This window comes from Pantherophis guttatus, chromosome 1 (genome assembly GCF_059756535.1).
Source record: "Pantherophis guttatus breed Tessera chromosome 1, ASM5975653v1, whole genome shotgun sequence".
Classification (NCBI taxonomy): Eukaryota; Metazoa; Chordata; class Lepidosauria; order Squamata; family Colubridae; genus Pantherophis; species Pantherophis guttatus.
The window spans coordinates 104,962,470-104,983,955 of record NC_142063.1 but is presented as its reverse complement, the minus strand read 5'-3'; the positions used below and the strand labels follow the sequence as shown (position 1 = coordinate 104,983,955).

Sequence of the window (21,486 nt, the reverse complement as noted above, 5' to 3'; positions counted from 1 at the left end):
AGCACCATGGGACAACAAAACACAACGGAACTCTGACTTCATGGAACCTTGATTATGTTAGATGTTCTTAAACTTTTTGCCATCAGACTTCCTTTGATGTAATGTTAATGTACACACCTCCCTTAAAAAATCCAAATACCAAAATGAACACAAATGAACAATGAAAACAATCCAATCCAATTTGGGAAAGTTGGATTTATTTATTTAAATTTCTACATCATCTAGATCATCTAAGTGATTCTGGGCAGTTTACAACATTTATTCTAACAATGCACAACTAAAAGATTCTTCACACCTCCCCTGGACTCTGTCTGGACTTCCCAAAAGAAGGTACACCTCACAGTTTGGGAAACCTTGCTCTTATGCAGTAAAATGATTTGCCATTGCATAGTTCTGAGACGTGCCCCTCACACTCCCAACAATTCCAGCCCTTCAATTTACAACTTTGATGATATTTCTACATCCGGTTCTGCATAGTTTTTTTTTTTTAGAAATAAGTCAAGATCATACAGATGCTTCACCTAAGGTGGGCTAATGAATCACACTAACCCAGAACCACCTGGCAGGGCTAATAGCCATGCACAGAAAAAAACAAACCCAGACTATTTAATATTATATTTTTTGCTATTCTCTTTTTTATTTCTGAATTTTCGATACATACATACATTTATTTTTATTTATTTTTTTATCAAGCATATATAAGATTACAGATAAACATGATTATGAATACATGAAATGGATACGAATAAAAGGGACATTAGCATAGGGACGATAGGCATTTTGGTGCGCTTATGCACGCCCCTTACAGACCTCTTAGGAATGGGGTGAGGTCAACAGTAGATAGATAGATAGATAGATAGATAGATAGATAGATAGATAGATAGATAGATAGATACATACATACATACATACATACATACATACATACATACATACATACATACATACATACATAGTTTCAATCGTAAATATAAATATATATTTTTATATAGAGATAATTTTTGATATATCTATATCTATACCCACCGACCTAATCTACCTACCTAATCAATCTAGCTACCTATCTACCGATCTCTCTCTCTCTCTCCTCTACATTGGGCTCTCTTAGCATTGCAGCTCGAAATCTTAGAGAAATATCCCTCGATACATGCGAGTCCATCCCGAGACTTTTAAACTTTTATTTCTTCGGGGATGGTTTAGGCTTGGTAGGAAGAATTCATGCCGCCGTCTTAATTTACGATGGAAGCCCCGAATGTCGGCTTTGAAGCTTCCAGACGCCTCTCGCCCCGCTTTCTCGCCAAATTGGAAAAGAGCGGCTTAAAAAAAAAAAAAAAAAAGCTACCGCGTTCAAGTTTGCCGCGCCTTGGTGTTGCGAGTCTTGTCTTTCCTACCTCTATACGGCCTTCTTTCCCCGGATATTCTTCTGCTCTTCCGCAGCGGATGAAGGCTCCGGCGGGGCCAAGTGGGAATCATGGCTCGGCGGGCTTTGTGAGTACTCCCGCTGCCCTCCCCCCTCCCTCCCCAGTCCCGGGCTTTCCCTGACCTTGGCAGCTCAGCTGAGCGCGGGACAGTCCCGTCTTTGGGTCCCGCTGGCGGGTTCTCCTGGGCTCCCCATCTGCAGAGCAAGCCTTCCTAGGGCTTATAGATGCTTGTTTGCAAGTTGCAAGCTCGACGGGAGTTAAAACATTTCGAAACTGGAAATGCTAGTTTTGTGCAGTGCCCTATTCCAGGAGGTGTTTTGCAAAGCAAGCGTAACGCCTCCTCACGTGTTCAGCTTCCCTTGTTTTCAAATGAGAGAGGGAGTGGGTTTCTTTTCTTTTTTTCCTTTCCTTTCCTTTCCTTTTCTCCTTTCCTTCCCTTTCCTTTCCTTCCCTTCCCCTTCCTTCCTTCTTCCTTTCCTTTCCCTTTTCCCTTTTCCCCTTTCCTATCAGCCTATGTGATTATCGGTTGTATAATGCTTTTCTTTTTCTTTTTTTAATAGTGTGATAGATAATGATACTTACCGATAGTGGTTATTAAATGTCACCGCCTTGGTTTGATTCCAGGCGACTGAACAAATGCCCACCGTTTCAATCTGTTTCTAGTCACAATTTGCAGCTCTTCCAAGGACATTTCAATAATTTATTTCATGCTGTCCATCTACACCATTGCATTGCTCTTCTTATACTTTTATCAACCTTGCCAAGCATAATAGAGGTTTGTGGTCCAAAATTACCTCCCATTACATGCTCAAAGTGTGCTTGCTGATCATTCTCTCAAAGGAGCAATCGGTCTTTATTTCATCCAAAACTGATTATTATTTTTTCTTGCTGTTTGTAAGTACTCTTAGTATTCATCTCTTAAATCCATAATTCAGAAGGCAAGTACTTTTTTCTTGGTGTATAACTTTCATAGCTATTTGTTACACACACACACCCATAAAATTATTGCTTTATTCTGATCTTTATTATCCAAGTATCTTATTGAAATGTGCTTATTAAGCTTGCCATTGCCTCTTCTGTAGGATTAATCTCTTTATTTCAAATTTAAATCAAATTTAAACTCATCGGTGACAGTTCATTCCTACTTCATGTTTACATATTACAGTGAAGCCAGATCCTATATAAATGTGAATGTGATTATCAGAGGGATATGATTTAAACTTGCAGGAAGACTCAGTTAAACAATTTGTAACTCTGGTCAGGAAAGTTTTATTAATGATTATCTAAATATGGACTGTTTTTATATGCAACTTTAATATCCATTAGTATTTAGCAAAAGTCATAGGTTTCAGTTTTAGAAAGGAGATACCTCTTGATATTTTGCCCATGATTGTTTTACTTGTAGGTAGAAAGTTTGAATAAAAATATTACCCCAAAGAGTCTCTCTTGAATCCTGCTGCTCTTTTTCTCCTATGTTTATTTCAATTAACTCTTGACTTTCTGTAGGGTTATCTGTATAAACTACGGTATCAGAACTGTAGGAATATGCTCAGTTATATTACTTTTAGCTTTACGTTCTCTCTTCCGATTCTTGCATACATATCCTGACGTCTCCTTACTAAGATGTTAATTCCACACTGGTTCTAATGAAGTAATTTTGGTCTTAGATTTCTTTTCCTTGGTAGTTCAGTATACCTTGGAAGTTTGCATGTTTCTTGTTCATTGTGTGTGAAATTTATCAACTGAGCATATTAATGACTTTCCTCTCTTTTGTAAGTGCTTCCATGTCCAAACTTTTTGAAATCACTTCACATTAGAAATGCTCATGTACATTGCTTGAAAAAGGCTTTCATTATCACATCATCTCAGTTATCATGGGAAGGCTTATTACTGGAAAAACATATACAATGTTTTGTACAAACTGTGATACTATATATCGTAAGGCATATGCAAATCCCATTTAATTTCTAGAGAACATTATTTGTACAAAATTTTATAATATTTGAAGTAAGTTTTAAGTGCTCAAAGTATAAAATTATTCTGAAGTGTTTTTACTGTCCTTTTTTATTTGTGCTTTATTATGATTATAATTATTATTTACCTGTTTGCTTCAGTTGTTTGTTCCTGCTGTTACATTATTTACATCTAATATGATAGCCATAACATTTCCTGTAAATGAAATATACAATACCTGCTTTTAACATAAGATTGCAGCTTTCATAAATATTCTGCTATCTGTAAGTTCATATGGTATTCATTCTCAGTAACTGTTTACACAAGAAATAGTGTAACTGTTTTCTTCTTAAGGGATTTGGAAATTGTCCAAATAGTCTTCTGGAACATATGGGGATATTGATGATACAATTGCTTCTAGGGCAAGAAAGCCCCTGAACACTTAGTTTAATTATAATGTATTACATATAATAATTTACTAATTTAATAATAATTTGCCAATAAGTATATAAATATATACATGGGTGTTGTATGTCACCTTAACATCTGAAATATTACACCAACGTTGAAAGTTCAGAATGGATTAATTTCTTACTGCTTTATTTTATTATTTATTTTATTCTTCGCTTTATTCTGCTATATACCATCGACTAGAAAGCCTAATACAGTTGTATTTAGGTTGGAGGTAATTATTGGAAACATAGCACATTAATTTTTATTGCTTCCTTTCTTTAGCCATGTATGCATAAGACAAAAATACTCCTTATATTAAAGACAATTTCTAGTCAGATTTTACATTCTCCACATGCTTTACATTTACAAGAATTCCATCGTTCTCAGAAATATTTATTTTCTTTGTCCGTAGTTATCCGCTTTATCAGTTCGGAAATCCTCCAACAAGAATTTTCCGGACAGATTACTTCTTGACCCTGGTGAGGCCTGGCGTCCCACTGCCAGAAGATACGGTACAGTTCCGCATCCCCATGGAGTAAGTACATACATATGAAGAAGATTACACATTTCTTCTTGAGTTAAGCTATTTGGAATAATGTTATCCAGTTTCTCAGAGATAATGGTGAAGCAAGTACATTATGCAAAGTTATCAGTAACAACTGGAGCCGGTTTGCTTGTTCATCTGGATGTACACTGTGTTCCCTGTAGGCTGTTCCACAACTCTGACGAGAGTGATGGTTCTTACACTTCCCTGTCCATATCTCAGTGGATTGATTCTTTTTTATTGGATCAGATAGAGGCTTGGGAGAATTCTGAAATAGTCTGTTTCCCTCCATAGGTGCTGAGGTTGAGAAACACTGATCTATAGTAGATCAGTGTCTACTATAGTAAAATTTAGTAGATCTATAGTAAAATTTTCCCAATTGAGCCTGGAAGCAGTTCAGGATTGCATATTTTATAAATGTTTACGTGCCTGGGAGTTTTTCTCTATATTTTTTATACTTAAAAAAGAGTTTACTTTTTCCCATGTATTTCCTGGAATAGCCCTGTAAACACACCATGCTGCATTATTACATAACTGATTCTAAAAATGTCAGCGAAGCCTCTTCTGTGTTTCACAGACCCCAGCGCTACTGTAAGATTCATGGTTTTTTGTTCAAAATGTACATTTAATACATGTTGTACATTGCCAAAGTGAAAAATTCAAATAGTATAATCCTGTCTGTCCCCAAGATAGTGGTCAAAAGTGCTAACTCGACTTCATCCAGGTTGCTCCATTCAATTCTTAGATTGAGTTCTAGCAGAAATCTCAGAAGTCTCTCTTTCAGGAGAATGTAACCTCATGGGTAACAATTCCTGTCTCTCTGTGGGACCTGCATAATAAGATATTTTCTCTTGTCTGACTTGAGCTTTCTTAGCTTTCACATTGTTAATAAAATAGTTTTCCAATATATCAGGATGCTTCTTTCAAAGACTGGAATTACTGAATAACATTATACTTACTGAAATTAATGTTCTGACATTGTTCCTTAATGTGCTCCAACTGTTTGCTTGCTTTTGGTACAGCATGACAAGAGTAGAATTGAAAGACTATCTTGAAAAAATATATAATGTGCCAGTAGCTGCTGTACGAACCAGGATACAGTTTGGTGAGTCTTCAACTGAAGAACATTGATTATTCATGATTGACAAACTCTTTCACATACTTTTTGTTTTCTAAATATTTGCTATTTAAAGAAACAATTGCTGCCTGTTGATTAGTGCAATTTATATTCCTTTGCAAAATAGTCAATTCTTACATGAATTGGAACTTGTCATTTCTTTGTTTTTATGAGAATCAAACCGGAGATTATATTAATTTTAAAAAAGTATTGTTCTAGTCCAAAACTGATACTTGATTTAACCTTCTTAAATCAAGTTATTTCACTTCATATAATACTTTAGGATGAAAACACTCAAACCCTATTGGGTTTGTGCAAGGCAGAATTGCAGATTAAATCCAGCACATTTGAGTTATGTCTGTAGAACAAGGTAGGAAGCCAGTTTTCTGAAATTCATGGCTTTTACTGTTTTGAAATAAATGCTGAGACTGGGAATTCAGTAGGATGACTTTAAACTGTTAACAGAAAAATACAAATACAATTTAATAGATGTAACAAAGGATGATGGGATGACTTCCATGGCTTTAGTATAGTAACTATAGCAGGGGTGAAATGTTCCTGGTTCGGACCAGTTCGCCCGATCCGGTAGCGCTGGCGGCGGGTGGTTCAGCGAACCGGTAGCAAAAATCCCTGCACCTCTTCCCCATGCCCAGCTGAGCCGCGCGATCATTAGAGGCTTTTTTTTTTTTTTACTTTTAAAAGCATTTTTTCTACAACCTCTTTGGTGGAAAAAAATGCTTTTAAAAGTTAAAAAAAAGCCTCTGATGATCGCGCGGCTCAGCTGAGATCGTCAGAAGCTTTTAAAAGCATTTTTTTCTGCTGAAGAGGCTGTAGAAAAATATGCTTTTAAAAGGCTCTGATGATCCCAGCTGAGTTGTCTGATCGTCAGAGGCTTTTAAAAGCATTTTTTTCTGCAACCTCTTCAGCTGAGAGGTTGTAGAAAAAATGCTTTTAAAAGCCTCTGACGATCAGGCAACTCAGCTGGGATCGTCAGAGCCTTTTAAAAGCATTTTTTTTACAACCTCTTCAGCTGAAGAGGTTGTAGAAAAAATGCTTTTTAAAGTAAAAAAAAAAAAAGTTGGCCACGCCCATCCAGTCAAATTACCCCACCACCACCAAGCCACGCCCACAGAATCGGTAGTAACAAATTTTACATTTCACCACTGAACTAAAGGATATAATCTAGTGAAAAGGAACGCACATAATAGAAATAAGGGAAGAGGAATTGCATTGTATGTTCAAAATATCAACACCTCAGAAATTCTAGTGAATGAACTTTTCAAGTGTAGAACATTTGGATTAAAATAAATCGAAAATGCAGAGGAAATGGTGAGTTAAACTGTGCCAGATATAGGCCTTCTAGAAAATGTATGACTTGTTTTGCTGTCAGCTGTTTCAGTCACAGAATGGAAGAATGCACAAAAGGATTGACTACCCTGGACTTGATATTAGCCTACAACTAAGTTAGTGATATAATTGTTGATATAGATGTATAAAATGATGGGGGAAAGTTACTGTGTAAAATTGTTCTTGATATTGAAGAAAACTAAAAAGAACTCATTGTAATTCAACACATATCTTGAACTCATAAAGAAATGAATTTTTCAATTGAAACAGTAATAGAAAAAGTTGTTTATAGTGGGTGAGAGTTTATAAAGCCACAATTACAAGCAAATCAAAGGAGGGAGGACAGCAAAAGAAGCAAATGTCAGAACACAAAGAGCTTATGGGGAATCTGGAAAAAGAATACATGCCGATAATCAATAAAAAATAAATTAGAAAAAATATAGGCAGTCTGCAACTGAAGAACTCCTGTCAAGAAAGCAAAAGTTCAGAACAAATTGAGGCTGATGAATGTAACAAGAAAGGCTTCTTTAGATATGTTCAAAATAAAAGAGAAAAGATAGTAACTTCTTCACAAAAACGGCAAAATGCTAACCGTACTAAGACAATAACAAGGCTAAAACGCCGGAGGCGGGGGGGTGTAGCACTGTTGCTGTACTCTTAGTTTGGCTCAGTGTTCTCCAAACAGAGGACCTGTATTTCCCCTGAAAATGGTGAAGAATAGAATAAAGAGGTAGGATTGAAATGTAAGGCTAAAAGAAATTTGGATTTAAAGCTCCAGAGCTAAATGAGTTGCATCATAGGATGGTTAAGGGACATACTATTGAGATGGTTGAATCTTTGTGTGTTATATTTGAGAAACCCTGGAGAATGAGTGCACTGCTAAATGATAGGAAGAAGAGAAATATTAACTCTTATTTTAAAAATGAGAGAAGGTAGTAGGAAACAGAGAACTATAGATAATTACTTAATATAGGTGCCAATTCTAAAGCTGATAGGAAAGAAAGAAGAATAATGACATCACTTACAGAAGGAATGCTGATTGTAGGAATGCTGTAGATGTATTATATATTCAGCAAATCATTGGATAACGTATCTCACAGCTTTCTGATTAGCAATATTTAATCATAGGCTACTTTGAAAATATTCTCAGAACTCATCAAACATATTGAGTGGGCTGCCACAGAAGTCAATATTTGTATTAATAATTTATAATTTATATAGCCACCCATCGCGTATGCATAATGCTGGGTGGCTTACAACAATTAAACAATACGACACATTACACAAATTACAACATTTATGAAAAAGACCTTGGAACACTAATTGACTGAAAAGATGAGTGCAATGTAGCTGTAAATAAAAGGTTGCATGAATAAAAAGATAGTTTCTAAATCCCAAGAAGGAACAATTCCTCATCTAATCCTTTGATGATCAGTCCCACCTCCAAAGCAGGTTCTATTCTGAGCACTTTGTATTCTGGAACAGAAAACATACTTGGGTATTGGAAGAAACTGGAACAAATTTAGAAAAAGCAATTGAGGAGAAATAATGACATAGATTCAGATGAGAAAAGTACGGATGATCAGGGAACTAGAAACGAAATCTTTTGAAAAGAAATGCAAGAAACTGGGAATGTTTAGCCTTGAGAGACTCTCATTTCTTTGTCAAGACAACTATAATGTGTGAGTATGAGATTCAGCAACTTGTAAGCGGTAAAATTGCTGCATGATTAATGCGCCAGTCCTAAATACTTCTGCTCTGAGAGAAGAGTTTACCCACTTAGGAGTAGCCACAGGCTCCTTTCTAGACATCACGTAAATATGATTCCTGTTTTCTCTAACTGAAAGGGTAGGGAAAAGGAACCATTAGCTTTTGGTAAGTCAATATGTTGGTCTATTTAACAGGCTCAAACAAACAGAGGGATGACAAAAATAGACGAATCAAGAAGCCAGACTACAAGGTTGCCTATGTACAGTTGGTGAGTAAATGCATCTGTTTGGAAGCTGGGAAAGTGAGGGACTTGTGGTAGATGTTAGTTGAGTCAATTATTTATGGGTTTCAAAATTCTGTTATGAAGACATTGTTTTTCTAAAGGGTATTGAAAAGCAATTGAGCCCTGGGGAAACAGGATGCAAATTTCAGCCAGTCTGGTCTGAGGGAACTGCTCTTAAGTTCTTTGAAGGCAAAACTGCTACTTGGAAAAAAAAATCCTAGGAATTAACTTGGAATGACCAGCTGCTGAAGGAGTAAGAAGTAGTCAGAACACTGTCATTGGTAACTTAGCCTATTAATATTTAAATGTTCAGTTTTATACTAATTGGCATATGTGGCATTGTAAAAGTCCCTGTGGAGATTTCTTTTGAAAAGCTTTATGAACAATCCACATTACATAGCTAAACTGGGCTTTAGCACTTAGGATAAGATGTTGTGAAATTCTCTGCTTGAAAATATATGGATTTGCCATAAGTTCCTAAACAAAAATTATGAAAGTCAACCTTATTTCCCCCATTACCTCTCAGAGCATCTAGATCAAAAGAGAGCAAATCCTATAGATTGAATACTATTGAGATAAATACACAGAGGGTTTTTGTTTGTTAATTGTATGGTAGAATATAAGAGAAGGCAACACTTTTGAGATTAATGGGCATGTTTGGATTTTTGTAAACTTGCTGTGGGCATTCTGATAAACTGGCTGTTGCGGGGAGACTTTCCTACTCATAAAATAGCTCAGCCATAGCTTTTTGCAGAAGTATGTATGCCCCAAAGGGTAATCTAGTCACTTAGTTACCAGTTGCCCCCTTCCTGCTTATAGAATTAACGCTTTACCCTTTCCCCTTTTTTCTGGATAGATGGGTAAAGTTGAAAACAAACCACTGGGTTACCACTACTTTTTATTTTCTAGATGGAGATTTTTTTTTATAGCCTAGGGATATTCTTGTCACTTAATATGAAATCAGAAAATCAGGTAGAAGAGATATATTCGTGCTCTATTGTAGGACCTTGATGGATCTCATTAAGCTGCACATTAGATTGATTTCTCTCCCCACCACACTGTTAGTTCAGTTGTTCAAATAGCAGCTTTTTCTCCAGTAAAGAAATAAAGATCAAAACTACATCCAGTTACTGATTCCTCTGCTCTGTTCTCTTAGTGTTGCATATCATAGACCCAAGATGGTTAACCTAGCCCTGAGTATGTTCTGTTATTTTATAAGTACTTGGGTAGAGCAGTGACTGAGCCGCTCATCCACTTTGGAGCAGGAGAACAATCAAAGTTTTTGCTATTATCACTGATAATATTTGTAGCTTCTCTGTCTGTCTCTGTCTCTGTCTCTGTCTCTGTCTCTCTCTCTCTCTCTCTCTCTCTCTGTCTCTCTCTCTCTCTGTCTCTCTCTCTCTCTCTCTCTCTCTCTCTCTCTCTCTCTCTCTCTTACTGTAAAATCAATCATCCATAGCTAACTCCATCTTCCTTCAAAGGGCAGGATTTCATCTCTGAAGATGCATCAGAAAGAAGTATCTAAAAAGCATTGGGGCTTTTGAGTTTCTCTGAAATTCAGTCTGGCTGAGTGCCTCCGTTTTTCTGGACTTGAGAGAAGGGCAGGGCCTACACATGTCTCTTTCCCCCATCCCCACTTTAAAATATGTTTACTTACATATCTAAATCTAAATTGACATGTTTTTTTGCTCTTGGCTTGTCACTCTGAAGGCTGGGTGTTACAGGACTCCATGTTTGTTTTGTGTGTGTGTGTGTGTGTTTTGTTTTTGGCATCTTTACTATTCCTAAGAATTTGCCGTGCATACTAGTGAGAGTAGCTGATCTTGGAAATGACTTTTATCTATTTTTAACTGCCTGTAGGCCAATGGAATGTTTCTTCAGTCTTAAGAAATGTAGCCTTACCTATATAATACTTTAAGTTGATTTTGATCTTATTCTAAACACTGACTGTTATCTGCTCCAGACTGGAAAGTATTTCACCAATAATACCTTGCAAGAGTTGTTTATAGTTATAGCTAATTCTGTGGGGTTCCTATTTCAGTTTTGTAGCTGGCCTGTCTTTAATTCAGTATTCCATTAAATGTGGGAAGAAAAATATTATACTTATTCTTTGATGTACCCTGTCACTTCTATGCTGAAATGGTTATCATAATTCAGCAGGCTTACCTAGACTTTATTTACATAGGTGAAGTAAGAGGCTTTAATTTTAGATTCATGCATACTTGCTGATCATTTAAATATCTTCCTTGTTTTGCCTTAATTCAACCTCTGGTTCACCCTTATATTGGCACAAACAAATCCATGGCTTAAGCGAGTTCATGTTTATGGCAAGTTCCAGGTAATTTTGTAAGAAAGCATTCTGTTTGGAAAAGTTTTTTTTTTTTTTATGTTGGCTTTCTTAAATAGTCAATAGGTGGCAGCATTATTCTTCCTTGTGTTAGTTTCTTGAGGAGTTGGCATTCTTAGGTATCTGAAAAATACTGTTTTGTCTTGAAAGCAGCAGTTACGTTTCTCTATTCTGGAAGTCATCAGCTTCTGATTTCCAGGCCAACTTATGCAATATAATATGCACACATTAATCATTGCATTCAAGTGTTGGAAGATGAAAACTCTGATGGTTGGACAACATATAATACATAGCAGTATGGGTGGAAGGAGAGAAGTGATATATATATGTAGCAATCCAGGTTACCTTGAAGACAGAGGACTTTTTCTTTCATATCCCAAACTTGGCAAATGAGGGTGGGGTTTTTCCCTCCTTAGTTTAGATAGTATTTGTCTGCCATTGCAAATGACCTCAAATTATTGCTTGTGGTCAGCATCACCTTCTGTAGTTTCAGTTTGTTCTTTATGTGCTTTTCCCCTCCTCCTCAGGAGAAAACATTTTGTAACCATGGTTATAAAACAGAACTACTTCTTGCCTTTTCTATTTTAAAAGTTAGAACCAACTTCTTCATGACTGAAAATTTGTTTCTGTGCCTTGAAAATTATGTTCTTGTTTCTGCTTGTTTGCAGAGTCAATAATCGCCTCTGTTAGAAAGTCTAAAAATCATTTTTTTCCCCTGATTGGGGACCAGTCATTCATATTAACCAGATTATTATGAAGTTCCATAAATGTGCTTCTTCGATGGCTATATGGAAGCTGTAGTAGTGACTACTTGACAGATGTGGCAATATCCCCAAGAACAAGTTGAGCAAAATTTAATTGACTTGGAGTCTACATTTTTTTTCGTTTATAAAATGTTGTGCTACAATGTATGCTAAAACAGCTTATCAGCAAGGGGCCATTAACCATTTTCTTTACTAAGCCAAATGATTGAATCTATTACAGATACTCACATGTGACTTCAAATGAGTTAAAAGACTCTTATGGCACAGTTATTCCTGGAGATATGGTTCAAGCTATAGGATGGTCAAAATGTACTAACTACTGAACATGCACACTAACTATTTTTCATAAAGCTTTCAGCATGCAAGAGTCAAACCAGTGCAAAATTACTGCTCAGTATTGTGGAGGATTTATAAAGCTTTCAGTTTTGAGAGTTCAATGTAATATCTTGGCGGTTTCAAATCCTTTCTGGCTGCCAGCCAAGATCAGCATTTCTCGGCAAAACAAGGGATGGAAAGAGCCAAATTGTCTGCACTGACTTTTGTTTATTAAAAGGTTCCAGATACAGATTGATTTCTGCTCAATATTTGGTTTTGACCAGCCTTGAAATGGCATCAGTGAGCCTTTTCTTCAAGAGCTTGTATCCATTGTGTTGAATCTTCCTCCATTGCCTTCAAATAAAATGAGAAGGTGGGATAATATGTGGTGCTTCATGGAAACATCCACTCTGAGTCATTTGCTTTAGTAATGTAGTGACAAATGTAACAAGTGTAGAAGAGAAGTGCAAGGACTAGAACCATGGCTCATCTTTGTAGGCCATATCCTTCCTTTTTAGACAGAAGGGCTGTGTCTATCATAGACAAGGCCTCTCAGTTCTCACCTTGGCAGCAAGCCAAACCGTAGTATGCATAGCAACATCAGTCAATGATGATGTTGTACATGCAAGTATAACATGCAGGTGGCAACCATACAAACATTGCCTGATGGGTTTCCAGTGCTGTCTTTGCAATTATATTTGTTGTTTTAGTATTTTTTTTTTTTTAAAATGTGTCTATCCTGACGGATCCTGTTAAAAGTAATGTGGACAACAACCATATTCAAATAATAAAGCAAAACCCTTTTTTTTCAGCCAATAAGAACCAGTTCAGTTTTTCCTTCAAACAAACAAGCAAACAACAACTAATGTATTGCTTCTGGAAAATACCCAGGCTTTGATTTCACTAGATAACCCCCTCCCACTCTAGATAGAACGTTTGAGAGCTGTGCAACTTCTCAAAACACTGCCTAGTTTTTTCTCATAGAAGACATATTGTGGAAATGACTTTCTGCAAACCACAGTGGTGGCATTGAGTAGTTGTTGTTGTTTTGGAAGGAGTATACTACCTGGGTCCAAGTAGAACTTTGAATTGTGCCCCAATGTTGTACACTGAGGTTCTGTTCACTTTAATCACAGCATTAGAAGGGGTGTTCAGTTTCCTGCTGATGCTGAAAATCTACTTCTGCAGCATTTCTGGAGAATTATGGTACTGGAAAAGAGTGGAACCAATTGTTCATGTTCAGTGAGTCCAAGAAGAAATAGGATGCTTGTTAATGCATACCAGCAAGTAAAATTGAAACTTATAGCTGCACTTTTGTGAGTCCAATTGCTTTGCTCATAGTTCAGATTAATAGCTGAAGACTAGGATTGGTTGGCAAAACCTGGTTCATTTGTGAGTAAAGTTTTGATTTTAAAGGATAGCAAGTGTGCTCTTATAGTCTTAAGTTTATGTGCTGATTTTTAGTTCTTTTTTTAGTCCTTTAGTGATGGCCAAAAGCTGTTAAGGTATTCTGGAAAATACCTTCCAAAATAGCTCCAGACCTTATTTTTATAACACATCTTTCTGTGCCACGCTATTGTCTGATAGTTTTATTAGTCTTAGTCTTCTACTTGAAGAGAATGGAAAGCTGACAAGAGTTGATTTTAACAAGATTGTCAACACTGCATACAATATGGAAAAATAGATAATGTCAACAGAATAAAATGCTGTTCTTGAATAATAGGTTCCTGCTGCTAAATAAAAGCTAAAAGGTCAGTAGATGATTGTTTTCCAAATGGGAGACGTTGAGTCTGTGGCAATGTTCTGTGTTGGCATTGACGCTCTTCATTATGAAGAATGACTGCTAAAAAAATTTAATACTGCATTTCAGGAATTACATAACTTCACAAATCCCTTTTTAAATCATATTATTTATACAGTTCTGTTTAGTATATTTTCTTTATGCAGCAAATACAGAGACACTAAATAGGCATGACCCATGCTTTAATGCATGGACATGGTATTTTCTGTTTTATTGACAGAAGCTAGAGAAATAAAGTTGAACTACTCACAGTTGTGTTTAATAGATGCATTTTAATAGCAATTCAGTTGATAATATTTTATAATTACCATCATAGAAGAAAAATCTGAGCCGAGCAAAGAAATTTGCATATAAATGTGTATCATTTAGTGCCTTGCTTTCCATTTCAATCTTCTTCCCTTGCCCTTGTTTTCTATGCAATCCACTATGCCTATCTGTTCCTTGTAAAGCCCTTAGGTGCATGTGCCCTTCCATTGTCTTGTCTTGGTGGAGTAATGTGGTGTATATAGAGTTAAGATATTGTTGGACTTCTCTTTATAATTATATGGAAGAAAATCATGCATTCTGAGACTGCTGAAGACCTTCTCTTGGACTCATGCAGTCACAGCTGCTACAACTGAGAACTGTGCTTTTCTGATTGTACTTTTGGCTAAAAATTAATATTCTGGTTTTTAATTGAGAGCAAGTGTGGTCTAAAGATTAAAGAGCTAGACCAGCATGAGGACACTGGACTTCCGTTCTTGCCTTAGGTATAGGCATTAAATCAGTTGAATATCTTTGGGACAGTTACTCATTCTCAGCCCTAGGAAGAAGGTAATGGCAAACTATGTCCAGAATTGTTACCTAGAAAACTGCATGGATTTGTCTACATAGTCACCAGGAATTAAGATCAAGACTTATAAATTTAAGGTCAGAAATACAAAAGTACCCCACCCACCCAGTGATTATTTATTATTTATTTATTTATTTTATTGAATTTATATACCGCCCTACTCCCAAAGGACTCAGGGCGGTGAACAGCCATAGAATAAAACATATAAATACAAAATTTAAAATAAAATAAAACGAATTAAATAATTTGGCTGAACAAATTTAAAACCCCAATAATTTAAAACCAAATTTAAAATTTCCATTTAAAAAGGGGAAAGACTTAGGTCAGGCCAGCTTGTTGAAATAAGAAAGTCTTGAGTGATCTTGAGTCTTGAGAAAGTTTAATGTGATCAGCTTCTTAGTTGACTTGGGGTTATTTCAAGTGGTACAACAAATTCTTGCACTATATTTCATTAGTGATTGTGTTTCCAATGTAACTGTGAGTTTATTGAATTAGCAATGGATATTTGCCTGTTAACTCAGCAGTACAGAACCAGAAAAGGTAATGTGATATACTATTTAGGATTTTGTACTATAGCAAAGGTGACTTAGGTTAGAAACTCTGCTTATCCATACGTTTACTGAGTGAAGTTGAGTCAGTTACTATGAGTTCCTTGGCAGGAAGGCTGGTAGAGTAAAGGATAATATTATGCATCTTTTCTTTTCTGGACTAGCTGAAATTTCCCATAGTTATCTGAAGAAACAGATACTACATGGAACACATGATTAAACATTTGTTTTCTGTCTTTAGGCTGAAGGACAGACTTTCCAGTTTCCAAACTTGTTTCCAGACAAGGACAAAGCTCCTGAGCCTGACTCTTCTGAAGAAATTGAGAACAAAGTTGAAAAAGAGAAAGAGAAGAAAATTAATGATCTCAAACGTGGAGATGTTCCTAACTGGTTTTGGCATTGATAGAAGATCTGCTGTTTTAGGTTGGGGACCTTGGCGGGATATGAACACTTTTCATCCAGTCTTAGACTTCCTTTTTTAAATGCCATTGTATTTGTAAAACCTTTACAAATATTTTTAATTCCTATTTTGTGTAGCAGTTATTTTGGTAAAAACATGAAGAGCTCTAGACATAGAAGATGGCAAGTGTGGAACAAGTTCCATCAGCTTTAACTGTATTTCATTTTCATGTTTGGAGGCAAGGAAGGCTTACTTGTATCTGTTCTTCATTAAACCATTGGACAATATCTACATGGGTATTGTACTGATCAAGGTATTAAGAGTTGGAATTATCCGGTTACCACTAAAATGACACACGCTAAATCTTTGGGTGGGTTGGACTGCTCTGGAGTAATACCCTTGGAGTGTGAGATGGAATATGATTCTTCTCATATTAACAGAGTATTGGTTTGGAGGTGGAAATGGTATAATGTGTTCTTGGAGCCTAAAGTTCTCAAAACATACATATTCCAACTGAATCTCATCCAGTAAAAGCCATTGTCAGCCTATGTTCTTTATTTGTTGGCTCCATCTCTAGAGAATATGGGTGTATAGAAATGGAAAATGGTCATTTCTAAAATTCAGGGGAAAATAGCCCACTCAAAATGTTCAGAGTTGGCTGTAGCTAGACAGAACAAAACCTAAAATGTTTTGAGCATTCTGGCAATAGGAAATAATAGAAGATTGGAACCAATCTCATTGTTCCCTGATTTTCACTTTAGGGATCACACCAGGTAGAGATACCAGTAAGTGCTATGCTGACTTTAGAGGTGGGCTGCAAGAAAACTTCAAATCAATTTATTTTCTGAAAAGCTTTCCAAGGAATTTTTCTATGCAAATGAACATAACTCTAGTGATCTTATTTAGCTTAGTGTCCACAGTCTGCACAAATATTTGAGTTACATGTTCTTGATGTAAGGGAGGGAGATCTATGAAATTCCCACTTTTCAACTTTTTTAGAATAATAACTTCAAAAACAAAAGTACAACTTTGAAATTCCAAACCTGCTTAAATTTTGTTGCCAGCATCCCTATTTAACTATTGACTACTATATGTCATCCAGTGTTCCGAAATGTAGATCAAGGGCATGAGTTTTAAAATACATATATATTGAAAATATTTTTTAAAAATCTTGTAGTAATCAAAAGAAACCATTTTTACCCAGTTCCAATACACTGTGGCTAATAAGAATATTTTAGCCCATAAAATCTTGCTTTTTGGTGGATTTCTGTTCTTGTTTGTACTAGTTTGTTTTACTTGTTAAACAAAACAAAATGCTTAAATTGTGGCATGTTAACAGTAATGACTGCTGCCCCAGTACTGTGTGTGTCAGGAGGCAATGATCAATAAACCAATAAAATATTCTACATGCACTCTGTATAGAATTTGAACACTGCAACAATATTAGCAATACTTATGCATTACACATAATGAGTACATATTTGCATCTGCCTACCAGTTCCTTGCCCATATAAGAAAATACAACTCATATACTTTGAATTGAACTCACGGACTTTAAACAGCAAATAATGCTTACAGGACAATGATAGTCAGAGATAAAGATACAGTACTGTATAAGCAAATTGCTTTAGTCAGCTTGAACCAGCTACCCAAATTGCATCTATTCATTATCCTGTATATATATGTGTGTGTGTGTGTGTGTGGCCATGGGCCTCAAAACTAGCACTATCTGTCAAATTCTGGTAAATTTCATTAGCCGTTCATGGATATTTGAAAAATGGTCCGTGGAGGCTGGTGGCTGGTGGCTGGATCTGTCTCTAGTTCAGACGATGCTACAGACTGGCAGGCTCTCAGTGTGCATCACTCCAGTGGTGTGAGCTAATGACTGGGATGGAAGCAGTAGCTTATACCACTGGCGTGATGCAGGCTGAAACTTCAGCCAATTGGTAACTGTCATCAGCTTTAATGGGGATTCTCAGCCTTAAACTGGCATTTAAACTGGCATTGGGTGGGTGACGACTAGCCTGGAGATTGAGGTAAGGGGCTGACTTTCAGGAAAAACTCAGAGGGGAGATTAGTCTTTTAAGAGTTGTTCCAACAAATTGTCCAGGTGTGAATTAATCGATTGCTTTAGTAATGTTCTTCCTACAGTAAATGAGTGATTTATTGACCGAAGAGGATAGGTAGAAACCAGATTAATCCATTTTAAGCATGCCAAAAGTACATGCTGCAAAAGAACTGTCAGAGGAAATTTAAACAGGTTAATAATTCCTCCTGCTCAACAATGTACTGAACAGACATTTAAAGCAGGGAAAGGAAATAGAGGGCCAAGTCCCTCATCGCTCTAAAATGGACTACTTGTAAGTTCTACTGAAGGAAACAATTCCTATTTCTTAACTTGGGAAGTTTGCATTTTACACGCGTTTAGTATTCAGATGCTAACCCTACAGCAGATCCTCTTAGAGATGGCACCACTTTTTCCTCTAGCATGACTAAACACACTGCCTTAAAAAGGTACTATTATTCCTGTTGGGATGCGGTGGCTCAGCGGTTAAGATGCTGAGCTTGTCAATCAAAAGGTCGGCAGTTCAGCGGTTCGAATCCCTAGTGCCGCGTAACAGGTTGAGCTCTTGTTACTTGTCCCAGCTTCTGCCAACCTAGCAGTTCGAAAGCACGTAAAAAATGCAAGTAGAAAAAATAGGGACCACCTTTGGTGGGAAGGTAACTGTGTTCCATGTGCCTTTGGCATTTAGTCATGCCAGCCACATGACTACGAGACGTCCTTGGGCAACATTGGCTCTTCGGCTTTGAAATGGAGATGAGCACCGCCCCGTAGCGTTGGGAACAACTAGCACATATGCACAAGGGGAACCTTTACCTATTCTTGTGCTAACCAGGGAGAAACCTGTTCTAAAGGTCTGGTTTCTGCTAGTGGTGGGGCATCAAGTAGAGATCTGAGCCTCTTCCTCTTGGCTGTTACCTAGCCTCTGTGGTCTAGGAATTAAAGCCACCAAGTCCATCAAGGAAGTTGTCATGACTGCCTATCCTCTTCTTCACTGTCTGGCTTGTTTTTCAGGGGCTTCAAGCATCATGGAACTGCAGGGTCAAGTCAATTTGCTAAGGCTCTGACGTTCACCAAAGCTTTTTCTAGTAAACAAATTCTGGGCATTGCCAGCCTGGGCACCATCTGGCCTGTATTTTGTTGAAAAGAAGCATAGGTCAACCACAGATATTTCAGCAATGGGTTTGGAGAAAGGTATCCCAGCAGGTAAGAGACACAAAACGTATACGATGTCATACTTTGTTTCTTGCTGTTTAGAGAAAACGCAGCGTTGCTCCCTATGTTGTTGCTCCCTGATTCAAGGAGGATAACATTTGCCCACCCAAGTTCATATGCAGGAATCTTATAGCAGGGAGAATAGAGCTGGGGGAAGCACTAGGAAGCCTGTGTCCTCAATTCCATGCTGAACCATTGGCCATCCAATGTTGTTGTCAGTACAATGCCATGGTCTTGTACTAATCTCACCCTTTGTAGTAATGGTTTGGTACTATTTCACCTTCTTTCTTCCAAGGGCTATATTACAAACTGTGGCAGAAATTATTGTGAGTCGGCAACTTCTAACGGTTGTCAATGGGAGAGTCAGTTAAATGTTCTAAAATATGGTATGTTATCTCTGCACATACAGTGTTCTGCAGTGATAATGAGCAGCATAGCACATTCCTCCAACACCAGATCACCTCTGTTAACTATGGGAAAGCCATCCCTACCCTCCAGCATTGGATTTGACCTCTACTTCATTCATAATGCCCACCTAATGATACTTCCTGCTACAAAAAGTTCAGGCATAATATTACTAATGCTCCACCTCCTCAGAGTTGCCTCCATCCTCTCTGCCCTCTCTCTTCCTCTAGATGCTCCTTCTCAATCAGGGTGCCTTTAGCCAATAGGATTTTTGTGGAAGTAGGGGAAATACAAAATATAGTTAGTTGTCCCTAAATTGGGGGTGCTTAATTTACAAAACTTTACATTTCAATTAGAAAGAATTAGCTCCTATTCACACATAAAAGTAAAAAATGTCTGAGAGGCAGATTTAACTCTACATCCATATTGTTTGTTTTCTTGGCAGTGCTGTGCTATGCCACTGGTGCCTTCTGGCATTTTTCTTCTGATTCCTATTCAACAGTTTGAATTTTCTAGATTGTCCTCTAACCAGGTAATCTGTCTTCCAAGATCAACTGGGGTAGGTACTGCCACTTACTGAGACAATTGAAGATAATTGCTCCCAAACAAACTGACTTTATTGATTGATTTATTGAATTTTTAAGACTTTGACTGAAGTAATGGGAATGATTTTGGCCACCTAATGAGAAGGAAGGACTCTCTGGAGAAGAACCTAATGCTGGGAAAGATTGAGGGCAAAAGAAGGGGACGACAGAGAATGAGGTGGCTGGATGGAGTCACTGAAGCAGTCGGCGTGAGCTTCAGTGGACTCCAGAGGATGGTAGAGGACAGTAAGGCCTGGAGGAATGTTGTCCATGGGGTTGCGATGGGTCGGACACGACTTCGCAACTAACAACAACAACAACAAAACAATGGAAATGATTTACTGAAGAGGGAGGATTGGGGGGAAGAGTGATATAGGGGAGACATTTTATAAATGGAGAGAAGGGGAAATTCCTCATATATAATCTACCAGGCTTATACAGTACTTCTTTCAGACTAAAAGAAAAGTTATTTGATGGGGCAGAAGCATTTGGAGTAGACAACAAATTTAGGGCAATGACCTCCAACAGCAGTTTTAATAGCATGTACCTAAATCAGTGCTGCTTCTCTTCTGCTACTCCCTCCCTACCCCATCCATCCTTATTTTGCAACGTTTGTATCATGCTTAATTACTCCCCAATATTTAATTGTTAGGTACTCACTCAATCAACCTAGCAGATTACCTGCATTTTGACAGATTTTTGGAAAAACCAGTTTTGCTTTTCCTCTTAACATTCAAGTTTATTATCAATTAAACTAGCATGGCACAACATTCTCTCTGGAAAAAAAAAAATCTTTGGCTTGCCTAGGCAGTATTAGTTCAATCTGTTGTTGGCTTTTCAGCTATTTAACCATCTTCCCCACACCCTTTTGCTCTCACCAATTCTCTTTAATTTAGCAAAACCTATGCTACACTATTTAGCATTAGACCAGGGAAAACAGACTATCTGTGATTAGGACTTCTGGGTTAAGGCTACTAATCTAATTACTAATTTAATCACCATTAAATTATAGAAAATATTAAATGACCATCCTGAGTTTGGCAGCCCAATTCTGGTAGTTTGTTTGTTTGTTTGTTTTATTAGATTTATATACCGCCCTACTCCCGAAGGACGCAGGGCGGTGAACAGGCACAAAATAAAATACATAAATACAAAAGTTAAAAAACATAATTAAAACCAGATTAAATAATTTAGCCCGAGACAATTAAAAAATCCCAATAATTTAAAACAGATTAAAATTTCGATTTAAAAGAATTTTAAAACGGGGGAGAAAATTAGGCCAGGCCAAGGTAATTTAACCATATAGGCATTCCCCCCTCCTCCCTCCCCATTCAACTTCTGGGTGCGCTATATGCAGCCCAAGGTGAATTCAAGAAGCATAGCTC

The 21,486-nt window shown here is 37.1% G+C and overlaps 1 protein-coding gene across 1 annotated transcript; it reads left to right on the top strand.

The window, feature by feature from the left end:
* Positions 1 to 1,348: 1,348 nt before the first annotated feature.
* Positions 1,349 to 17,247, top strand: MRPL23 (mitochondrial ribosomal protein L23). Its single transcript, XM_034416879.3, has 5 exons — positions 1,349 to 1,488; positions 4,240 to 4,362; positions 5,394 to 5,476; positions 8,740 to 8,813; positions 15,677 to 17,247. The coding sequence occupies exons 1-5, from the start codon at positions 1,472 to 1,474 to the stop codon at positions 15,836 to 15,838; spliced, it is 459 nt and encodes a 152-aa protein (XP_034272770.1). The 5' UTR covers positions 1,349 to 1,471; the 3' UTR covers positions 15,839 to 17,247.
* The last annotated feature ends 4,239 nt before the right edge of the window (positions 17,248 to 21,486 follow it).